This window comes from Mizuhopecten yessoensis, unplaced genomic scaffold (assembly GCF_002113885.1).
Source record: "Mizuhopecten yessoensis strain PY_sf001 unplaced genomic scaffold, ASM211388v2 scaffold9049, whole genome shotgun sequence".
NCBI lineage: Eukaryota > Metazoa > Mollusca > Bivalvia > Pectinida > Pectinidae > Mizuhopecten > Mizuhopecten yessoensis.
The window spans coordinates 558,775-580,209 of NW_018407853.1; the positions used below are offsets into that span (position 1 = coordinate 558,775).

At 36.1% G+C, this 21,435-nt stretch overlaps 2 protein-coding genes across 3 annotated transcripts; one reads left to right on the top strand and one right to left on the bottom strand.

Moving 5' to 3' along the window:
- Positions 1-269: 269 nt before the first annotated feature.
- LOC110457247 (protein zwilch homolog) lies at positions 270-7,677 on the bottom strand. The gene is made up of 3 exons (XM_021508434.1): positions 6,642-7,677; positions 3,317-3,384; positions 270-2,400 (listed from the first exon to the last, which is right to left on the bottom strand). The coding sequence occupies exons 1-3, from the start codon at positions 7,609-7,611 to the stop codon at positions 1,540-1,542; spliced, it is 1,899 nt and encodes a 632-aa protein (XP_021364109.1). The 5' UTR covers positions 7,612-7,677; the 3' UTR covers positions 270-1,539.
- A 115-nt stretch (positions 7,678-7,792) lies between these two features.
- Positions 7,793-17,454, top strand: LOC110457214 (exosome complex component RRP43-like). 2 transcript variants are annotated; one of them, XM_021508387.1, is made up of 11 exons: positions 7,793-7,825; positions 9,266-9,302; positions 9,612-9,675; positions 10,204-10,277; positions 10,927-10,972; positions 11,368-11,473; positions 12,620-12,665; positions 13,109-13,205; positions 13,348-13,462; positions 13,986-14,089; positions 17,311-17,454. In XM_021508387.1, the coding sequence occupies exons 1-11, from the start codon at positions 7,809-7,811 to the stop codon at positions 17,421-17,423; spliced, it is 819 nt and encodes a 272-aa protein (XP_021364062.1). In that variant the 5' UTR covers positions 7,793-7,808; the 3' UTR covers positions 17,424-17,454. The 2 variants fall into 2 exon arrangements, with proteins under 2 accessions (XP_021364062.1, XP_021364061.1); XM_021508386.1 differs by lacking the exon at positions 7,793-7,825 and having other exon boundaries at positions 9,026-9,302.
- The last annotated feature ends 3,981 nt before the right edge of the window (positions 17,455-21,435 follow it).

Below are 21,435 nucleotides of genomic sequence, written 5' to 3' on the forward strand. Positions count from 1 at the left end.
TTTTATTGATGTTAAAAGAAATAAAACGAAGTGACCTTGACTGTCATAGACTCTGACTCTCATCGATCATCATAACTCTTTTGTCCTTATAATGAAAAGTCTCAAGTAATAATTGTCTTGGTGAACATCAACTAAACTATATAGCAAGTATGGTTCTAATTAAGTGATGGCTGTATATAAGCAGTTCTAGATTACTGTCCCTAGTCACACCTCAGCAACAACGGGACAAGAAGAGTAGAACTTATTGATGTTAGCAACAACAAACAACAGATACGTATATAGTTTAACCATTTATTTACTGATAGCATATATCATACTCATAGCATCACGACATATAGGAGCTATGTAATTTCATAGTGTCTGATGACTTTTCAGTAATCTATTTAAGACATTACAATTGTCAACGTTTATCTACAGAACATGTTGACAACTGTACAGGAAACATCTTTGGGAGATGTACAGTACAATAAGATGGGCTGTCACAATATATCAGAAAACTGCTAAATTGCAATACACAGGCATATTGTATCTGTGTCTCAATACAAAAATAAAATAACATTCAGCCCTTTTTTTTTTACAATATATCTGGATGCATATCACAACAAATTCCTTCTGTATTGCTTAATATTTGGATACATGTACACTCGATGCATATTGTAACACCCATAAGGATAATATTATTTAAGTACAAGTGGTTTGCATCATAAATAGAAGATATTACATTTAGTTTTGTAGTCAAAGGTTCAGGGGGATCCAAACAGCCTGTTTATTTGTTATGTGAAAAGCAAACTTTGGCGGATCTTGGTAAGCTCATTTGTCAGTTTAATATGTTAATAACCGAGTATAATGGAAATTTTGTTCAGAAGAATTTCAGTGGGAGAAAAAAAACCTGCAAGGACAATGCCTCCATATACAAGATGCAGATGTTCTGGATGTCCGCGCTGTTATATATATCAGGATATGAAGATAACCTTTGTTTTACTGGTATAACACACTACTTAAATTAACACAAGTATTAAGTCATGAAATGTCTGCACTGAGTTGATGTTTGATTGTATCAAATTAAAATCTACAGTATTTCCTCATATTTGGAATAAGTTATTTTTGTTCGGACACCATGTTTCACAGACGAAGTCTAGTTTTGCTTCTTAAATCTGCCATCTCTGCTTGCTTTCTATGCACTTAACTTCTTGTCCCAAATATATAAAGCTTGGGTAAGAAAAGTTTTACATCATCCCTACTACTATGATCAGTAGCATACATGTACAGCGTGTGCTGAAATTGGTATAGAGAGATAGGTTTTGTACCTACAGTACCAGATGGTATGTTATAACATTATCACTGTTCAGTATAAAATACAACTGTTAACAGAAACATGTAGTTATTGTGCTGAAGTGTGTGCTTAATGACACGGACAACACAAAAAGCACTTAATTATGATAATCACTTCTAAAAGTATATATACTACATATACTAGTGTATATATACATATGTACAAACCATTCGTTGTGTTTTATGGTCATCAACTTATTAGGAAATTCATATAAGAATAGAAATGCTTTCATTCTTTCTGACATAGAAGTATTTCTTGTTCTTGTTGACAGTAGTGTCCATGAGTACCTCTGGGTCGACACTGGCCGGTAGGTGGTGGAATGGTTGATGTGTCACCAACAAGTGGTGTACGGACTCCTTCATGTCTCCCACCATCTTGGCTAGCACCATTTGTTTCATGCATGGCTGGCAGGTCTCAAACGCATGCTTCAATGAGGGGGTCAGCATGGGGAAGGCAAACACATGGCTTGGAGAGATGTCCTCTTGTTGGTAGTGTGCCAACATAGCTCGTGCACAGATGGCCAGGTTAAGACTTGGGAGGTTTAGAAACAACTTCAGCATTACAACCATTTCTAACACATGATGCATTTTCTCCAGATTGATGAGTTTTTGTTCCAACTTAACATCTGTTTTGAGAAAGTCTTCGAGATTGCTGTGGGTGACAAGCTCCTTCGCCAGAAATGTGAAGAGGTAATCTTGGTGAAGTTTTTCTGCACCTATTTCAGCCAACAGCTGCAGGGCATACACTCCTGCCAGGTTAGGCATGCGAAGCTTACCCATGTAGGAATCCCTTACCATCTGTGCCACAGTGGTATTATTATTACGATGAACCATTGGTCGAAGTTCTCCATTGCTCAGCACTGTGAACACATATTTGAAACATTCCACAAGTTCCGAGTAGGAGGAACACTTGTACAGGACTGTCCAGAGATGGTCTGTGAAGTCCAAGTCCTTACGCTCGTGAAACACAAGAGTGTCCATCACGTTGTTGAATTCTTCATCATTCTGCTCATCATCCGAGTTTGCAAGCTGGCTAGCATCCCCGTGCTTCAGGATCTCTAATAGAGCCTATCAAGAAGAGACGGTAACAAAAATATGTACTCTAAAAGTCAAATTAATCATTTAACATATTAATACAATCATAGCTATGCTATTTCTTTCTGGATTGAATTTATATTAAAAAGTATTTACGCTAAAATTGTCAAGGACATGTGTACGTAAACATATTGTAAAGCAGTACCTCAAATTGACCTTAAAAAATCACTGTACAGTTTATAATAATTTTACCCTGCAAGAAGTTAATAATTAAGATGTCATGATCAGTACAAGCTATTGTTGATTTTTTCTGCCAAAGCAGCTATCTTTTTTGTGACATCAATGGAATATGTACTTTATTACATCATTAATATTCCGTCTTTGCGTATTGCAGAGTTATCTTCTCTTGGGAGCAGGTATTGATTGTTACGTCACTTGTTTGTGAGAGTAATGTCATCAATTTTTGAGAAAACGACGTAATTTTCTCACACAAACCAATGACGTAACAATCAATACCTGCTCCCAAGAGAAGATAACTCTGCAATACGCAAAGACGGAATATATTGTTGTTGTTATGGTCACAAGGCACATTTTTAATATGAATTTCTTCTCCGACAGATATTGATGGTGAACAAACAGGCATATGGACTATTACATGTATACCAGTATATATACCATAACATGTCCAAACTAGATGAGCATTAAAAAACATTTTCATGTTTGTTTTAATAAAACATGTCAAACTGCAAAACATATTTTATTTATTATTATATATAATTAATAGTCTGAGTTTAAGAGAGTATATACGCACAGTGTATGAGAGTGCTTTGATTTATAAAAAATATATATGCATATATAGAAAGCTGCAAGACTATGTTTTTCTTTTTGACAGTAAATTCAACTGGTTCTTCGATCTCAAGAACAATATATAATTGCCTTTATATGATACCTTGAGTTTGTCCATAACAGGTGTTTCCTCTTCGTATTCAATCCATTTGATTTCTGATGTGGTCAAACCTACAAGATACATACAATTGTACATGAATTTATATTATACATCAGTGTTACATATGATTCTATCACATATATATTATATATTTATTTAATATAAGAAGAAAAAATCTCAACAACACGTCTTTAGTACTTTCATCTCTTCGGGGAGATTCTACAGTCTGAAGAATCTCCTTGAAGAGATGAAAGTACTAAAGATGTGTTTTTGAGATTTTTTCTTTATATATTTTTCTTCGTCCGTAAGTATTTTTTTCTCTGTTTTATAATATATATATAGATGTGGATAAAAATGTCCAACCTGTGCTTAGAATTTGGAACAAAAACCAAGGCTTTTTAACCTAAATTATATATATATATGTAACCAAGACATTTCTATCCTTCTGTACATAATTTACATACAGTAAGATTTTCTTACATGGCTTACCACTTTAATTTATCAAGAGGTGTAGACGTCACAAGGTGACAGAATATATAATATATATATTTCAAATTATAAGTAATACTGCAATAATTGAAGAAAAATTACTTCAACTGAAAACAAAATTCAGCCAAATAGATTGAAATAACATCACACTTGCCGTGTTATGACATAAAAAATATCAGTCTTTGAAGTGTGATGTCACCCCTATATGTAAGATTAACATATTCTTCCCACCTCGGAAGTAAGGCAGAAAAATCTTAACCCAAGGGGTAAGATTCCTAAATGTCTACCTCTTGACTTTGCCAGGGATTGACATTTTTCTGTCTTACTCCTTAAGTGGGGAATGATTATTTTTCTCTCAAATCAAATACAAGTGGTTATTACATGAAATACAAATGTTGCTTTCATAATTTCATCATTTCATGATATCAGGGGAATCCCCAATTAAATTTTTATACTATGGTATGACGAGATACCTTTCCCTGACCGGAAGTGTGAATACATCTTTTTCTTACCCTAGACAAGTGTATCCACACTTTTAACAGTGTGAGATTTCCTTGTCTTACCCTAGGGTTGAGACGTGGGGATTTCCCTATTCATAACAATGGTTCGACGTCACTTTAACAATACAATGACGTCACCTCAACCCTGAATTTAGCATGTAATATTATCACCACGTTTGAGAAGATAACAGGGTAAGAGAAAAAGAATCATTCACCCCCTTGTGGGTGAGATAGGGGAATCTCAACCCTCAGGGGAAGATTCTAAAGTGCCAATCACAAGGAAAAGTATTGTTTTTGGCAACTTAAGAACCTTCCCCCGAGGGCTGAGATTCCCCTATCTCACCCCCTTTGGGGGTGAGAGATTCTATAAGTCTTACGGGGGGGAATAATTTTTCTTTCATGGCTTTCCATCATGGGAAAACTCTAGCGTACATGGCTGGCTGTAAGAGATGTATATCCATCGAGTATTACAGTGCTCCAGATAGCTTGCGTGAATGCGTATTCACGCACGATATTTCACAAACTACGCAAAAGAAAAAAATGAACTTGCTTAATTCACGCAAGCAAAATCCGGAACATTGCGTCAGTCTCCGGGTCCAATTTAGCATATTATAACACGCTTACAGTGAGTCACCGAGACGCTTGCATATCAATGCCTCCTGTTACAAACGCTAACACAAGAGAGAATTAAATTATGGCGCTATCAAAATGTCAACAATCGGCGGGTAGTTTTACTTCATTCAAAAATGATTCCAAACTTTTCTGTTTTAGCACAAATTGCATTAACCTTGTGTATAACATCAATAGAATGTGAACGATCATTCAGTGTGCAAAACCGCCTAAAGTCACGGTTAAGATGCTCTCTCAAAGCAGCAACTGTCAATACATTGATGAAAATCAACATGTTAGGACCTGAACTGACTTTGAGCCAAGACGGGCTGTTCGAATATGGAATGATAAAAAACGAAGAAGGATATGTGTACTATTCAAACGAAAAAAATATGCAACTCATTGAGTTTTGGGTTTAAACATTTAAACACAATCACAGTGAAATGGAAAAATAATACCACATGTCAAGACAACACAAAAATATGAATTTGAGTCATTCTTAACCGTATACTATAAGAATAACACATACAAATTATTCATCTTATTTCAAAATTTTCAGGTAACGTTGCTTTTACAGCACTTCATGGTTTAAAATTTAAGTTTTCACCCCAACACTTTGGAGAGGTAGGGGTGAAAAACCCCACATGTTCAAAAGTTATCTGGAGCACTGGAGTCCCAATTGTTGTGGGACTTCAGGGCAAGAAAAATATTCGGGCCAGTGGATCTTAAAATGCACTTGCCCGAAGTAGAATCTTAAAATTACTGGTCCAAGATTTAAAAAGTATCACTTTATATATTAAATAAAGACTTGATGCATCAAGCGGAGTGTCCCAAACATTTAAAATTATTACAGGACATTCTGGCAGGTAAATCAAAAAAAGTTGCAGCTTCAAAAATAATTATATAAAAAAGATTAAAGTTTATTTTGAATCAACAAGTCTTCAGTTTTCATGAAATATTTGAACTCCCCCACCCAGTAGCTCCAACATTAAAATGAGGATTATTTTTTTACTATTAAATTGCAGGTGACAGATTTATTTTATTTATTCTAATATGTGTGATTATTATTTAGTTTTAAATTCCTGAAATCCGAGTCAGGATATGTCCGCTTATTAGTCACGCCATTGCAACTTCTTCTTTGATAAACAGGGACATATGTTTTTCAGGCAAAAACGATGTCCCTCAGTTGTTAAATTTATTTAAACAATGTAGCACATACAATTATTAAATAAGTAAGTAAATCCTTTATCTATCTCTTTTACCTTTTTAGCTTAAGTTTCAGTTATTTTCACCAGATTTAAATTCTACAAAATCGTCTGAATTGATAGAAAGACTGCTGGTAATCTACTGGCATTTTTTTCTTCAAAACAAAGAATAAAGTTTGTTTTCAACTCAAGAACAAACTTTTTGTTTGTTTCATAATGGTTGAAGAGTATCCCACCAAACTACAGTCAATTCATGCATGACATTTTCACAATCCAGCACCAAAATATCATCAATCACTTTCCTGTCGGGCAAGTCCATAGAAATTTTCACTTGCCCTTCAACCAAATTTACTAGCCCTGGGCCAGGGGATTTTTTGCACCCTGGACTTTATTTCTTCTTATACAGGCCTATAGGTATATAATAATTTCTACTCTTACATATAAAATGCAGCTAAAAAAGGCTCTGGTGGTTTTTTTTTTACACATTTTATCACTAGAATTGATATAGTTCTGGACTTCTTGTACCTGCAACATGAAGCTTGAGGGCTTCTAAAGTGTTGTATAAACTGTGAGCCGCACTTCGTATGTCTCCCGGCAAAACCTTGGCCTTTATAATTGTTCTGGCATCTAAAGGGGGTGCACTGGTCAACTTCTTCCATCGTACCTCTAACTGCAAGGATCCCTGGTATTTATCAATAGGTTGGCGATCATTTTCTTGATGTGATTCGAAAAGGTCATACTTTGCCTCACACTCTATCTGTTTTCCCGACAAATCCAATTTATGGAAATTAGGCATATGTGATTCGTCACTCTCTGGATCTTTCACATAGATTGAAGAAACCTTCCACCCTGTCCATTTGTTTGAGTCTGTTGCTTTCAAATAGATTGGCTCAATATACATGCATGCAGTTCTTTTATGATCTAATCCATCACAGAGAATGAAGAGTGAGGGTATTTTGTTAATAGCTTGAGCTGAGTCATCAAGAGTCGCATCAGAATCTAATTTACTCTGAATATGATCGGATACTTTGGACGAGTATGCTAGAGACAGATAAGATGCAAGCTCTCTTGCCTTGTCCAATGGAACACCAGTCGCCCTGACAACAGTTCTTTTTCTGACATTTAGTGATGCATCAGAAGATGGTGAAGAGAAACTAAAATCTGCGTAAGTTTGTAACTTCAATGGAGAGCCCTCAACTTCACTCTGACTGTGGCTCACACTTCGTGCTGGTCGAGATCTTGTTGAAATGTCATTATTTATGCCTAGATCTGGTACATAAAATTCTTCTTCAGTCACATCAGCATCAACCACTGAACTGACAAGAATAACAGGAAATTGGAATTCGAACAACTGGCTGGGAACAACATCATTGAGAATTTCTTCATTAGCAACTGAAAACTTTGTTTCGTTATGTTCAACCTTCGTTCGTCTATCCGGATTACATAATAAAGTTTCTACTACCTCTTTAAACTCAATGATGCTTTGCTCGTCCATTTTGACAGAAACACCGTCAACGTATGTGTCAGTCCGCCTTTAAATCCAGCGCCATCCAGCAACCGGTGCGTGTAGAAAAAATCAGAGTGATTCCGTAGATCCGTACTTTTTTGAAAGATAAGATTTCATTGGTGGTTGGTATTCCCATGAACCAATGAAATTGTTTGTATTGTAAATTACACGGATCATTCAGAAAGATGGCCGACGATTTTAAGTACGGGCCGCACGTGGAATATATATTTTTACATTTTGTACATAATTCAATCAATTTAATGTTTAAGATACAATGCAGAAATCAGAAGCAATGATTTGTTAAATGATACTTAAAAACACTTTTTTACTGACTTGAACTTAACTAATATTTGGTTCTACTTTCTGTTTGCTCTTTGAGTCAGTCTTGTTGAAATATTTACTGGTTACTTGTTATTATACCCTAACAGAAGCTTTCATTATGATTATTTAAGCTTATCATCATAATTGTTGTTTATATTTGTAATATATGTTAGAGAGGTAAAATATGTCATGTTGACCAAAAAAACCCGATTTCTGCAATATTTACTTAAATATTGTATGGATTTATTTTGGAACTATTTTTATGGTGACATCAACCTTAGTGTTATATTATTGACTTTGATAACACTCGCTATGTAACATTTTGTAAAAAATATAGTCGCTTCCTACTGACTGAGTAACAAATAACTTCACTTTGGCTCATTTGATATGGAATCAGACTAGTAAGCCAAAGGCCCCAGGTCTCCGGTTCAGGCAAAATTTGAGACATTGATAAAGATAATGATAATGACCTTTGTTGCATTGATTCCCGACCTGAGGCCCTGAAAATATTGACAAAAACAGTCCGCCTAGCTCTCAAATATTGTTGTTGCCCCTGGAAACACTTCGGACAAGTTCTTTCTTGGAGAGTAAAATATTATCCTGGCTGCTTCCAGACTTGTCTACAAAGATTTTCATTTTAGCTCTTATGGTGTAGCATTGCACTAAAGCCATAAGGTCCCAGGGTGATACCTTTTAGAGACATTAAAATAATAATGACAAATGTTGCACATGCTTTTCAACTAAAGCAGAATAATGTTAAGCATGTCAAATGACATTTTTGATGATTTCTAAATGTGAAGCAACTCCTCAATGTGTATGACATCAAACTTGCATTGTAGGATATCATTCTTTTGAAAAACTTTCCTCAAACGGGGAAGCCAAATCATGATTAATGCAAAAAAAACATATTTTTGTCTTTCATATATTTTATTGGTTACAATTGTGTATAATGAAACAGATATGCAATTCATGAGAATGCATCATTAATCATCGAGGTAAAATTTCTTTAATTTTATTCTCAAATGTAATCTACTCCCTAAAGCTTGTAGATTATGCTCCAGAAGAAACTGAATCTATTGCATTTGACGAATCTCTGAATAAATCAGAAGGAAAACAATAGCGTCACATGCCTTTGTAAAAAACTTTGTATAACCCCTACTATGATCCCAAGAAGGAAGCCATTCTAAAATTTCAACATGTACAACAAGGTGCTATGCATAAAACACATATTTTGTACTAGAATGCTAATTTCAATACAAGTTTCTTGTTTGAAAGCTAAGTACAGTAAATATACCTCAATCTTATTGTTACTTTTTTACAGAATAGCAAAGCCTGTTGAGTACTATAGGAAATTTTTGGTAAGTGAATAAGTATAAAGTGATGTACTTTCATGAATGTTCTTTGAAAAAAATGGTATTTATTTTATTGTATCCTCACTTTTTTCTCAAGATAGTTGAAAAAGTACTAATTTATTATTATATGAACAGCTTATGGTGAAGTTCTCTGAATGATAGAAAATACCTTCTATGGTAATCAACTGATAATTTTGCAATCAGAAAAATAAAATTGTTTGTTTTGAGAGGTAGATAGACAATGCCCATTGTATTCTGATTCAATAGGATTTTTTTTCTTTCATATTTTCTATTTATCATTATTAAACTCTACAGGAGAAAGATGTTCGACCAGACGGCAGAGAACTTGGGGAGTTCAGGCGAACAGTACTTAACATAGGTAAGTCTATGTATACCGGTACCTGTATGTAATGTTTGTCACTAGAATGTACAATATTCAGCTATTTGATGTGGTCTTTAATACAGGTTACACAAGTGTTTTGGAGTATGTATAAGGAATTCAGCAATGCTTTTAACGAGATAAAGATCTTGAATGGCTATTTTGGTTTAGTCATGGTACCTCAACAATATGAAGTCTGCACCATGTTATAATACAAGAAGTGAAAACATACTCTTTGAAGAACCACAAGCCATATAGTCTTTGCAAATGTAAACCCCTATAAAACAAAATGTACAAGAATTATTAGTCTACATAGAATTATACTTCATGTATACTAATACATACCACCAATTCTTGTAGTCCAGTAACATCCATCCCATATATGTTCAGTGGCACTCTAAGGATAGAACCATAAATGTGAAAATGTTTATATGTTTGTTATAGTCCAATAACATCCATCCCATATATGTTCAGTGGCACTCTAAGAATAGAACCATAAATGTTAAAATGTTTATATGGTTGTTATAGGTTGTATCACAACAGCTGAGGGGTCTGCTCTAGTCAAGCTGGGAAATACAACTATCATGTGTGGTATCAAGGCAGTAAGTGTTATTGTAGAGTACGCATTTCTGTGGTATCGTATAATTAAGCCCAAATATACATAAGAAGTCGGTTACCAAGATTTGATCATAATAACGGTAAACCTTTTTGATGAAGGCACAGGTACTCCCGATTACAGACATCGATATACATACGACATATATATACATACTATTGCATCAAAATCTCAATGCAATATATGCTATTTTGAGCAATTTGACTATCACAAAATTTAACCAGTTCTGTTGTATTACAGTGTTTTAGCTATGGTATAAAAAAGGAGATACAGACCTATATAAACAGAAAAGCTATACAACCTCAAACACTAACCCTCTTACATTTTGATGTACGCCTGAGTAAGGCTGATACCACATTCTTCTAGTCTCCATTGACAAGATGTATATCTTCTAGTGAGTGTTCAGTGTGCAAGAGTTATTTACAAATTATGCATTATATAATTTAGATACCTATATATTAAGTTAGCTCTATATCTTAATTGGAGTGTTCTATATTTACTATGAAAATAAACAGCTTATGTTTTTTTTTATTAAAATTCAAAAAACATTTTGAATGGCCAAGCTTTCAGATATTACATGAATGAAATATTAATCATCAATAACTTTTTTTAAATCTCACTTTTTTCCACTTCAGGAACTAGCAGCACCAAAACCAGCAGAGCCAGACAGAGGATTCATTGGTAAATATTGACACTTTTTGGTTCACTGTACCACAATACAATTATGCTTTGTCCAATTATAAGGTTGCAAAGAGACAGTCATGCTACTAATTAATGTATAATTTTTGCATCCTCATCCAAGTGAATATTGTGTTTTATCAAACTTTGTTTTCAGTTTTATTAATGTTTAAACATAGGATATAAAGAAAGAAATTTGTCAATTAAATTCATATATTCTGAATAATTTTTATGAAAATGGTATGATGCTGGGCACCAAGATACCTCTGGCGTCTCTTGTTTTCCTTAACTTTCTAATGGTGTAAAACATGGCAAGGTTCTTGAATTAGCAAATTAATTATAATAATTAGCACTCTCCTTTATACAGAAAGTCAGTGTAAAAGTGTTGTTTTTTGCAGTGCCCAATGTACAGCTGACACCCCTTTGTTCTCCACATTTCCGACCAGGACCACCCAGCGAACAAGCCCAGGTTATGAGCCAGTTTATTGCAGAAGTTATCAAAAAGTAGGTAAAGTACCTTCAGTAAAAGGTGATGTGATGTAAGGTATTTCACACCTTCAGAATGTAAGTTTTGCAGGATAAGTCTGATACTGTAGGACACGAAAGCCCTGCAGTAACATTCACAGTTGTTGTGGTTAGAAAGGAAGCTTGAATGTTAATACAGATAATTCATGTACAACTTAAATGAGTTTAATGTACAACTTAAATGAGTTTAATGACTTTTACTGACATGTAACAGCTGCATGAACAAAAATGGAACGGTTTGTAATCATAAAACTGAAAGATAGTGCTAAAACATAAGCCATGTTATTCAGTAGCAGTATGACTGACAAACCCCTGTAAAACATCCTTAGAAAGTCTGTAAAAAAACCCACATGTTTGTTAGAGTTGAGTGCTGGACATACACTCTGCCCCTTTGGATAACACCCTGATTTTAAGCCTTCATTATGTTAATGATATATTCAAGTCAACATGGCATTACAAATTATCAACCTCAAACAACATTCAAACAAATCCTGAAAATATTTACATCAGTAACAAAAATTGAGTTTGAAATTTGACCTCATAACATTATTTAGGTGATACAATATGATGCATATATGGATTCTCTTTCTGAACACACTGTATCCTGGTCAATGTATGTCCTAAAGGCACTGTAGATTGTTCAATGTGTGTCCTAAAGGTGCTGTAGATTGTTAAATGTATGTCCTAAAGGTGCTGTAGATTGTTCAATGTATGTCCTAAAGTTGCTTTAGATGGTTCAATGTATGTCCTATGGGTGATGTAGATTGATCAATGTGTGTTCTAAAGTTGCTTTAGATGGTTCAATGTATGTCCTAAAGGTGATGTAGATTATTCAATGTATGTCCTAAAGGTGCTGTTGATTCTTCAATGTATGTCCTAGATTTGCTGTAGATTGTGCAATGTATGTCCTAGATTTGCTGTAGATGGTTCAATGTTTGTCCTAAATGAGCTGTTACCTGGTCAATGGAAGTCCTAAAGCAATTCCTTAGTGAATGTGTCCTAAAATCACTGCAGTCTGGTCATTTTTTGTTCTAAATACACTGCAGACTGGGAAGTTTGTACAATTATTTGTTACCAATTTTTTCAAGCAGAAACACTAACTTATTTTTGCCTTTTTCATTACAGTTCAGGATGTGTCGACTGTCAAAATCTTTGTGTCGTACCAGGAAAGGTAAGAACAATCAAAATATCAATGTGTCGTACCAGGAAAGGTAAGGACAATCAAAATATCAATGGGTCATACCAGGAAAGGTAAGGACAATCAAAATATCAATGGGTCTTACCAGGAAAGGTAAGGACAATCAAAATATCAATGTGTCGTACCAGGAAAGGTAAGAACAATCAAATTATCAATGTGTCGTACCAGGAAAGGTAAGGACAATCAAAATATCAAGTAAAGTTCGAAGTTCAGTAAAGGTTACCTGAAGGTAAAATGTGAAGGTGAATTAAAGATTAGCTGAGAGTCTCATGGTGAATTAGGGTTTGCATGAAGATTGTAAGCTGATGTATTTTTACTTGTCAGCTGATGTCGGTTTTACATTGTAACCTGATGTAGTTTTACTTGTCAGCTGGTGTGGGTTTTACATTGTAACCTGATGTGTTTTTACTTGTCAGCTGGTGTGGGTTTTACACTGCGACCTGATGTGTTTAGACTATGATGGAAACGTCTATGACACTGCTGTGTTGGCACTGCTAGCAGCATTCAGAAACAGTAAGTTCTTCAGTAAGCTCGTCAGAATATTTAAGAATTTTTTTTATCTTATTTAAGGTTTTTTTAAAGAAGTACTTGTATAAAGCAACTATTTTTCAACCCATATCACATCACACTAAACATGTTTTTTACCTGTACACAGCTCGTTTGCCACATGTAGAGGAGAAGGAAGAGGTACCAGAAGTGACCATGGACAAAACATGTTCTTTAATTGTCTCATCACAGCCTGTATCCTCCACATTCTCTATATTTGATGAGTAAGTAGTTAGGACACTGTTAGTTACATGTCCACATCAGTAAAACAGGGAAGAACACTGCTAATGGTGAATATTTATGTAATATTTGTTGGGATGTAGAGGAGCTTTATAAACCCAGCCATCAAGGCCCTAGTTGTCTCACTACACATCTAGCATTGGAGTAAGAACCAAGACTACATCATGCATTAATACATGAATGCTCAGGATCACGCAATTTTGTGACATTTCCAAGGGGAATGGTGAAATAGTAAATGCAAAGTTTAAATAAATTCTGCTCCATAACTGTAATAGTTGTCAGAGCTGCGATAGTTTGTATTTAACATTACCTATTAGATGTTCATTCAAGGATGTTCATATTGGATCTGCTGAGATGAGTGTCAAGGGGTAAAGTTAGACATTTTTAAAATGCAATGTATACCTATAAGTATTAAGTTCTGAAGCATGAAGTTTCTTGTTAAAATATCTTTCTGAAATGAGCTTGCCATCAAATTGTTCCCTGATGTGTTGTTTATCAATGTTACAGCCGTATCCTGTTTGTGGACCCTACAGTAGAGGAAGAGGGGCTGGCTACAGGCATGGTGACTGTAGTGACTGTTGGTAACAAACTCTGCATGGTACACAAACCAGGTGTGTAACAGTCACTTTCATGTATCCCTGTGGAAACAGTTCAGGTGGCATAGATATATTCCATGATAAAAGAACATACTTGGACTGAAACAACAGGCAGAGCTAAAAATGCACAGTACTCATGTTTTGTGACAAAGAATTATCAATATATCAAGAATAAAATGTACTTCTTTTTCCTGTGCAATTAATCTCGTAACTTTTCCAGAAAGATACATGTGAACCGACTTTGTTTTAAGCGGAATTAATGCAAACTAGTGAAAGTCATTATTTTAGTGTTGGTTGGAGGCTCTGGACCCCTCATCATTATAAACATGCCAAATTTTCAAGGTCTTAGCCTCATTTAAGATCTGAGCCTGTCGTTTTCTTTTTCGGTTCAGCCAGTTGAAACGAGTATGCAAAAGAGACCTTACACTGTGATTCTGGCTGCTTTCTCATGTGGTTTATCACCACCAAAATGGATTTCCTTATTAAAGTGGTTTCTTCTGTCTCATGAAAAGAATTTTTTGCATTTAATTATGTTTGAAACTTTACTTGTTTAGAAATCTTTCAGGACAGCAATATTGTGATATCTTAATTATAGAGTTTAAAATGTTACTTTTCTCAGTTTTACTTCACTGACCTGTTCAAGTGATTTTTTGGTACAGGATACCTAGTTCCTGTCCTGCTATAATCTGTGTATTTCCCAGTCTTCCCTGTCCTATAAACAAATTGATTTTGGATTAGATCACATGGCTTTCTGTAATAGGTATGAAGTGCTAGCATGGTCAGTGAATGTTTGTCAGTTTACATTGCTTCAAGCAGGACATTTTGATAATAAAATATTTCAGAAGTCATTCAACATTGAAAAATATAGATACTGGGGTTTGAATGTTCCTTCTTCCCAAGCATAAATATTAAAGCTTCAAGTGTGCTTTGAAATTGCATTCATTAGGTACATATGTAAGGGTTGGAAATTAACTTTAATGGAAAGCACATACTCTGGTATGTGATTTTACAATAGGGAGCACAGCTGTTTTGTACTGCACACAATTCAATTATTACGTTGCATAGTTATGACTTTTTCGTTAAATGAATTTGCAAATAATCAAGCTTGTACACTTAATTTTGACCAAATACGTGCAAATCACATAATTTGTCTGGGAAATCTTTGAGGGAGGATTTACCTTAGTTGGTCATGCTCATCAGTTGCAAAATGTTTTTGGTTTTGCATTTTTAAGATTTTATTTTGTTTAGGCCAGACAATTTTTAGCTCACCTGGTCCGTCCGTCCGTCAACTTTTCCTTTAAATCGCTACTAGACCTGAACGGCCTAGTAGATTTTGACTAAATTTGGTCTAGAGTATCCTTAGGCCAAGGGGACTCAATTTTGTATAAACGCTGGGTGTGGCCCCCCTGGGGGCAGAGGGGCTGGGCCCAATAGGGGAAATAGAGGTAAAACCTTGAAAATCCTTCTTCTACCGTAGGGATTAAAGTATTTTATCCTAATTTAGTCTGGAGCATCCTTGGGCCAAGGGAACTCAATTTTGTATAAATGGTGGGTGTGACCCCCCTGGGGGCTGGGGGAGCGGGGCCCAATAGGGGAAATATAGCAAATTCTTTAAAATCCTTCTTCTTCTGTAGGAATGCAAGGATTTGTTCCATATTTGGTCTGAAGGGGAACCAATTGTGTATAAACCATGGGTCTGGCCCGCCAGAAGCCTGAGAGGTGGGGCCCAATAGGGGAAACATAGCAAATTATTCTTTAAAATCCTTCTTCTTCTGTAGGAATGAAAGGATTTGTTCCATATTTGGTGTGGGGCATCCTTGGGTAAAGGGGAACCAATTTTGTATAAACGGTGGGTCTGGCACCTCAGGGGGCTGAGGGGCGGGGCCCAATAGGGGAAACATAGCAAACTCTTTAATATCCTTCTTCTTCTGTAGGAATGAAAGGATTTGTTCCATATTTGGTCTGAAGCATCCTCGGGTGAAGGGGAACCAATTTTGTATGAACCGTGGGTCTGGCACCTCAGGGGCCTGAGAGGGGGGCCCAATAGGGGAAACATAGCAAATTATTCTTTAAAATCCTTCTTCTTCTGTAGGAATGAAAGGATTTGGTCCATATTTGGTGTGGAGCATCCTTGGGTAAAGGGGAACCAATTTTGTATAAACGGTGGGTCTGGCACCTCAGGGGGCTGAGGGGCGGGGCCCAATAGGGGAAACATAGCAAACTCTTTAATATCCTTCTTCTTCTGTAGGAATGAAAGGATTTGTTCCATATTTGGTCTGAAGCATCCTCGGGTGAAGGGGAACCAATTTTGTATGAACCGTGGGTCTGGCACCTCAGGGGCCTGAGAGGGGGGCCCAATAGGGGAAACATAGCAAACTCTTTAATATCCTTTTTCTTCTGTAGGAATGAAAGGATTTGGTCCATATTTGGTGTGGAGCATCCTTGGGTAAAGGGGAACCAATTTTGTATAAATGGTGGGTGTGGCCCCCCTGGGACCTGAGGGGCGGGGCCCAATAGGGGAAATAGAAGTAAAACCTTTATAATCCTTCTTCTACCATATGGATTGAGGGATTTTATCCTAATTTAGTCTGGAGCATCCTTGGGCCAAGGGGACTTAATTTTTTATTTGCAGTGGGTGTGGTCTCCCAGGGGGTAGAAGGGCGGAGGCCAATAGGAGAAATAGAGGTAAAACCTTTTAAATCCTTCTTCGACCATCGAGATTAAGGGATTTTTTCCATATTTAGTCTGGAGCATCCTTGGACCAAGGGGTCTCAATTTTGTATAATTGGTTGGTATGGCCCCCCTAGAGGCATAGGGGTGGGGCTCTGTTTGAAGTTTGTTCTCGCTATATCTCAAGTACTGGATGGATCTTTCTGAAATTTCATATGTACTTACAGCACCTACCATGGAGTCCTATATCTTTACTTCATGCCAATTATTTTGAACATATTCAGGTGAGCGATACAGGCCCTCTTGGCCTCTTGTTTATATATGTTTCCTGTAACATGTTGAAAAAAATTAGGGTAGGTAGCTATAGATAGTTAACAGGTTTTATTTTAGGGTAGGCACAAAAAATAGGGTAGGGAAGGTAACTGGAAACACCAAATTTTGGGAAAATCTTGTACGGTGTTCTTTTTTCACTGGAATATCAAAGAGCATAATGAATTACAAAAGTGAGAAAATGCTGAAAAAATTATGTCTTAAAATGTTAAATGTTTTCATTTTGGTCTCAACAGGTGGAAGTCCGCTTAAGTCTGAACAGCTGTTGACATGTTTTGATCGAGCCTTTGACAGGAGTAAGGAAGTTCTGAGACTCATAGAAGAAACAATCCTAAGTGTAGAGAGATGAGAGTGTAATAAAACTGTTATTTTTATGTTTGTCTCTGGGGGTTTTTATGTCTTTTTTAGTGGAAACAAATTAAAAACAAGTTTCTTTTCCGAACAGGAATGTTCTTCTGTCTTCCTAATTTTCTTCCGTGTGTCTTGCAAAATATCTCTGTCCTTCTATTTGAGATTTACCTGGTTAATAATAACAAGAGATCCCAAAGGGATCTTGGCACCCACAATCATACCATCTTTATATAATCTATGTAAGTTTGATCTTTTCTCTTCTATAATACTATTATCTGTTGGATTGAGTCATTTAAACAATAAAGGCACCTTGTAACATTTGATCAAAGCTTCATTCTAGAAATAGACCTGTCAAACTTATTTTAAAAATTCAAGATGGATGCCGGTTGGCAATCTTACTTTTCCCATCAGTCCCAAAATTTGATATGGCGCTAAGAGGAACCTTTATGTGAAATTTGAATGGGAGATCTCCAGCATTTTCTGAGAAATGGCGATAACAAGAAGTGTTTAAGGACAGACAGACAGACTGCGGACGAAGGGTGATTTAAATAGTTTGGTTTGGTTTTATTAGCTCATCTGGTCCGAAGGTCCGGCGTCCGGGGACGTCAACTTTTCCTTTAAAATGCTACTAGTCCTGAACGGCTGAGTAGATTTTATCCTAAATTAGTCTGGAGCATCCTTGGGCCAAGGGGACACAATTTTGTATAAAAAGTGGGTGTGGCCCCCTTTGGGGCAGAGGGACGGGGCCAAATAATGGAAACAGAGTTAAAACCTTAAAAATCCTTTTTCTATCGTAAGGATTAAAGGATTTTATCCTTATTTAGTCTGGAGCATACTTGGGCAAAGGGGACTCAATTTTGTAGCAATGGTGGGTGTGGCCCCCTTGGGGGCAGAGAGGCGGGCCTGAATAGGGGAAATAGAGGTAAAACCTTTAAAATCCTTCTTCTACCATAGAGATTAAAGAATTTTATCCTAAATTAGTCTACAGCATCCTTGCATCTTGGTCTTGGTGTTGCCCCCCTCCCCTGGGGGCAGAGGAGCGGGGCCCATTGTCCTTCTGTAGAAATGACAGGATTTTGTCCAAATTTGGTATGAAGTATCCTTGGGTGAAGGGGAACCAATTTTGTATAAACGGTTAGTCTGACCCTGCTGGGGGCAGAGAGGCAGGGTCAAATAAGGGATATAGAGGAATAGCTTTAATATCCTTTTTTCTTCCGTTACGATGAAGGTATTTTGACCATATTTGAACAGTAGCATCCTATGGGGAAGGGAAATCAGTTTTGTGTAAATGGTGTGTCTGACCTCCCTGGGGCCTGAGCGGTGGGGCCCAATAGTGGTAATTTAGCAAATTCTTGAAAATTCTTCTTCTGTAGGAATAACAGGATTTTGTCCTTTTTTGGTCTAAAGCATCATTGGTTAAAGACGACCTGATTTTGTATCACAGGTGGGTCTGAACCCCCTTGGGGCAGAGGGGCAGGGCCCAACAGGGGAAACATAACAAGTTTCTTAACAAGTTTTTTTGTCCAATTGCATATAAATATAACCCCTGACTAACCATGTAATACCTGTACACTACCAGCAACATCTAGCTATTCCAACTTCAATTTTACTAACATTTCCAGGTGAGCGATACAGGCCCTCTGGGCCTCTTGTTCACTTTTTTTCTGAAAATTGTCAGCAATACATGTCGGACAATTATGTACCAGCCATATATATATGATATATATTTAAATATTATTTTTTAGCCCCCCAAAGTTTTCGGGGGGGGGGGGGGGGGGNGTTTGCACTCTTTCTGTCCGTCCGTCAGAGAAGTTTGTCAGGGACATATCTTCTGTACTTTTTCACCTGGAGTATAAACCAGATTTGGTGTACAAGGACAGCTTTGGATGACGGGAGTGTAGAGTGCAAGAAGAAGATCACTATGAACTCACTGACTTACTATGCTTTGACCTGTGATCTTAACTTTTGAAAAAGTTGGTTCGGGGCATATCTTATATACTAGCTATTTCACCTGGAGTAACCAGATTTGGCGTACAAGGACATCTTGGGATGATGGAGTGTACATATACAGTGTGTACAGAATTAGGTCACTGTGATGCATGTTTTGACCTTTGACCTTTACTTTTGAAAATGTTTGTCCAGGACATATCTTCTATACTTTGTTACCTGGCATAACTAGATTTGATGTACAAGGATCCCGGACATCTTGGGATGGCGGAGTGTACAGAATTAGGTCACTGTGACCAGTGACTTGATCTTTGACCTTAAAAAGCTTTACATTTGAAAATATTCGTCCGGGGCATATCTTCTATACTATTTCACCCGAGTAACCAGATTTGATGAACAAAGACATCTTGGGATGGCGGAGTGAAGTACTAGGTCACTCTAACCTCACTGTGATCGACCTATATGCTTCCTGACATAAGTGTACTATTTGTTAAATATAGAAATTCTTACCGGTTGGTACTATGGATTGCCTTGCAATACTTTGCCTTGTTTATGAATATTTAAGCACAGTACATATGTAGATCATATTTCTGTCATTTTTTCTTTAGAAATTTCGGTGCTAAAGGGATTGGGCGATATATTGACAAAATTGTTAAAATAATTGTAAATTATTAACAACAAAAAAGCAGGTTTCTTAATTTTTTAAACCACCATTCATTTCATTTTCATGTCAGAATTGATATACAGCACACCTATATATATAGCTAGCATATGTCCTAAGGAGGGATTCTGTTCATTTTGTTACCTTAAAGCTGTAAGCTGGCGTCTGAGATCTACGCTATCATCACAAAGTTTACTGAACTATGTGCCCTCGCTTAGGCATGAGTGCCTATTTCATATTATGTGTAAGGGTATAAAGCCCATCAGTTACCGTATATGTAATATCCAATTGATTTGACGTACTGTAATATAATGTTCAATTGATTTGACGTACTGTAATATCCAATTGATTTGACGTACTGTAATATCCAATTGATTTGAATTGATGCAAAAGTTTACTAGATTACAATTGGAATATAGTACACATAGTGATTATTCTGCTGCATTTGAGTGCATTGTTAAAATGTCCATGCCTAACTGTTAAATGGTATAAATCCAAACATAATATATATATATATATATTTATACTGTAAACAATTGTACAGTGTTCAACTCAAGAAGTAATTCCAACAGTGTGGACAAGTTTAGGTTGTCAAATTTTCGGAGCGATCTGCTCCTTTTTCAAGACACAGTGAAACAGAACAGTTACATGTACATATACATCATATTACAAGAAGATAGATAGATATATACATAGATAGATGTATAACTACATATATATCTAAACATCGATATAGGTCGAGCTACCGTCATCTTAGGTTCTGAGAAATGTTGATTATAAAAAAAAGGATTTGGGGGACACAACAGCAAAAAAATCTGAAATTCATCTGTTCATATTGGCTCCGACATTTTAAATATCTATAGTTGATTTAGATTCATCAGGTCAGAGATATGACGCAATGGATATTTTCGGGTAATTCCAACAATCGGCACATTTTTGTCGGAGAGAAAAAGGAGAAAAAAGAGCTGTCTTTCGCATTTGAAATACATATATTTGCGATGCTTTCCAATAATAAAGTGAATGAATCAACCAAAAAATGTTGTCTGTAAATTAAATTAAAACACTCAAATATGTATCTAAAAAGCCACCAGATGGCACGATAGTGCTTCTAGATCTAAAAAAAAATCCGCCTTTGGCGCTCGCATTCGCACGTGTGACTTTCTGCATGCACATGTATACAAAAGAGCCCAATTTGGGTAAATCGTTGTTCCCTGTCGAAAGTTTATATTAACGTCATTATATTCAAAAAAAATAAAAATATTATCATTATTGCCAATAGACAATTGACTTGAATATAGCGGACTGTCCACATATCGCTATGCTATATGATACTATAAATGTAGGTATCATAAGTAATATCCACATAAATGTATATATATAATTTAGTCCGATTCCCCCCCCC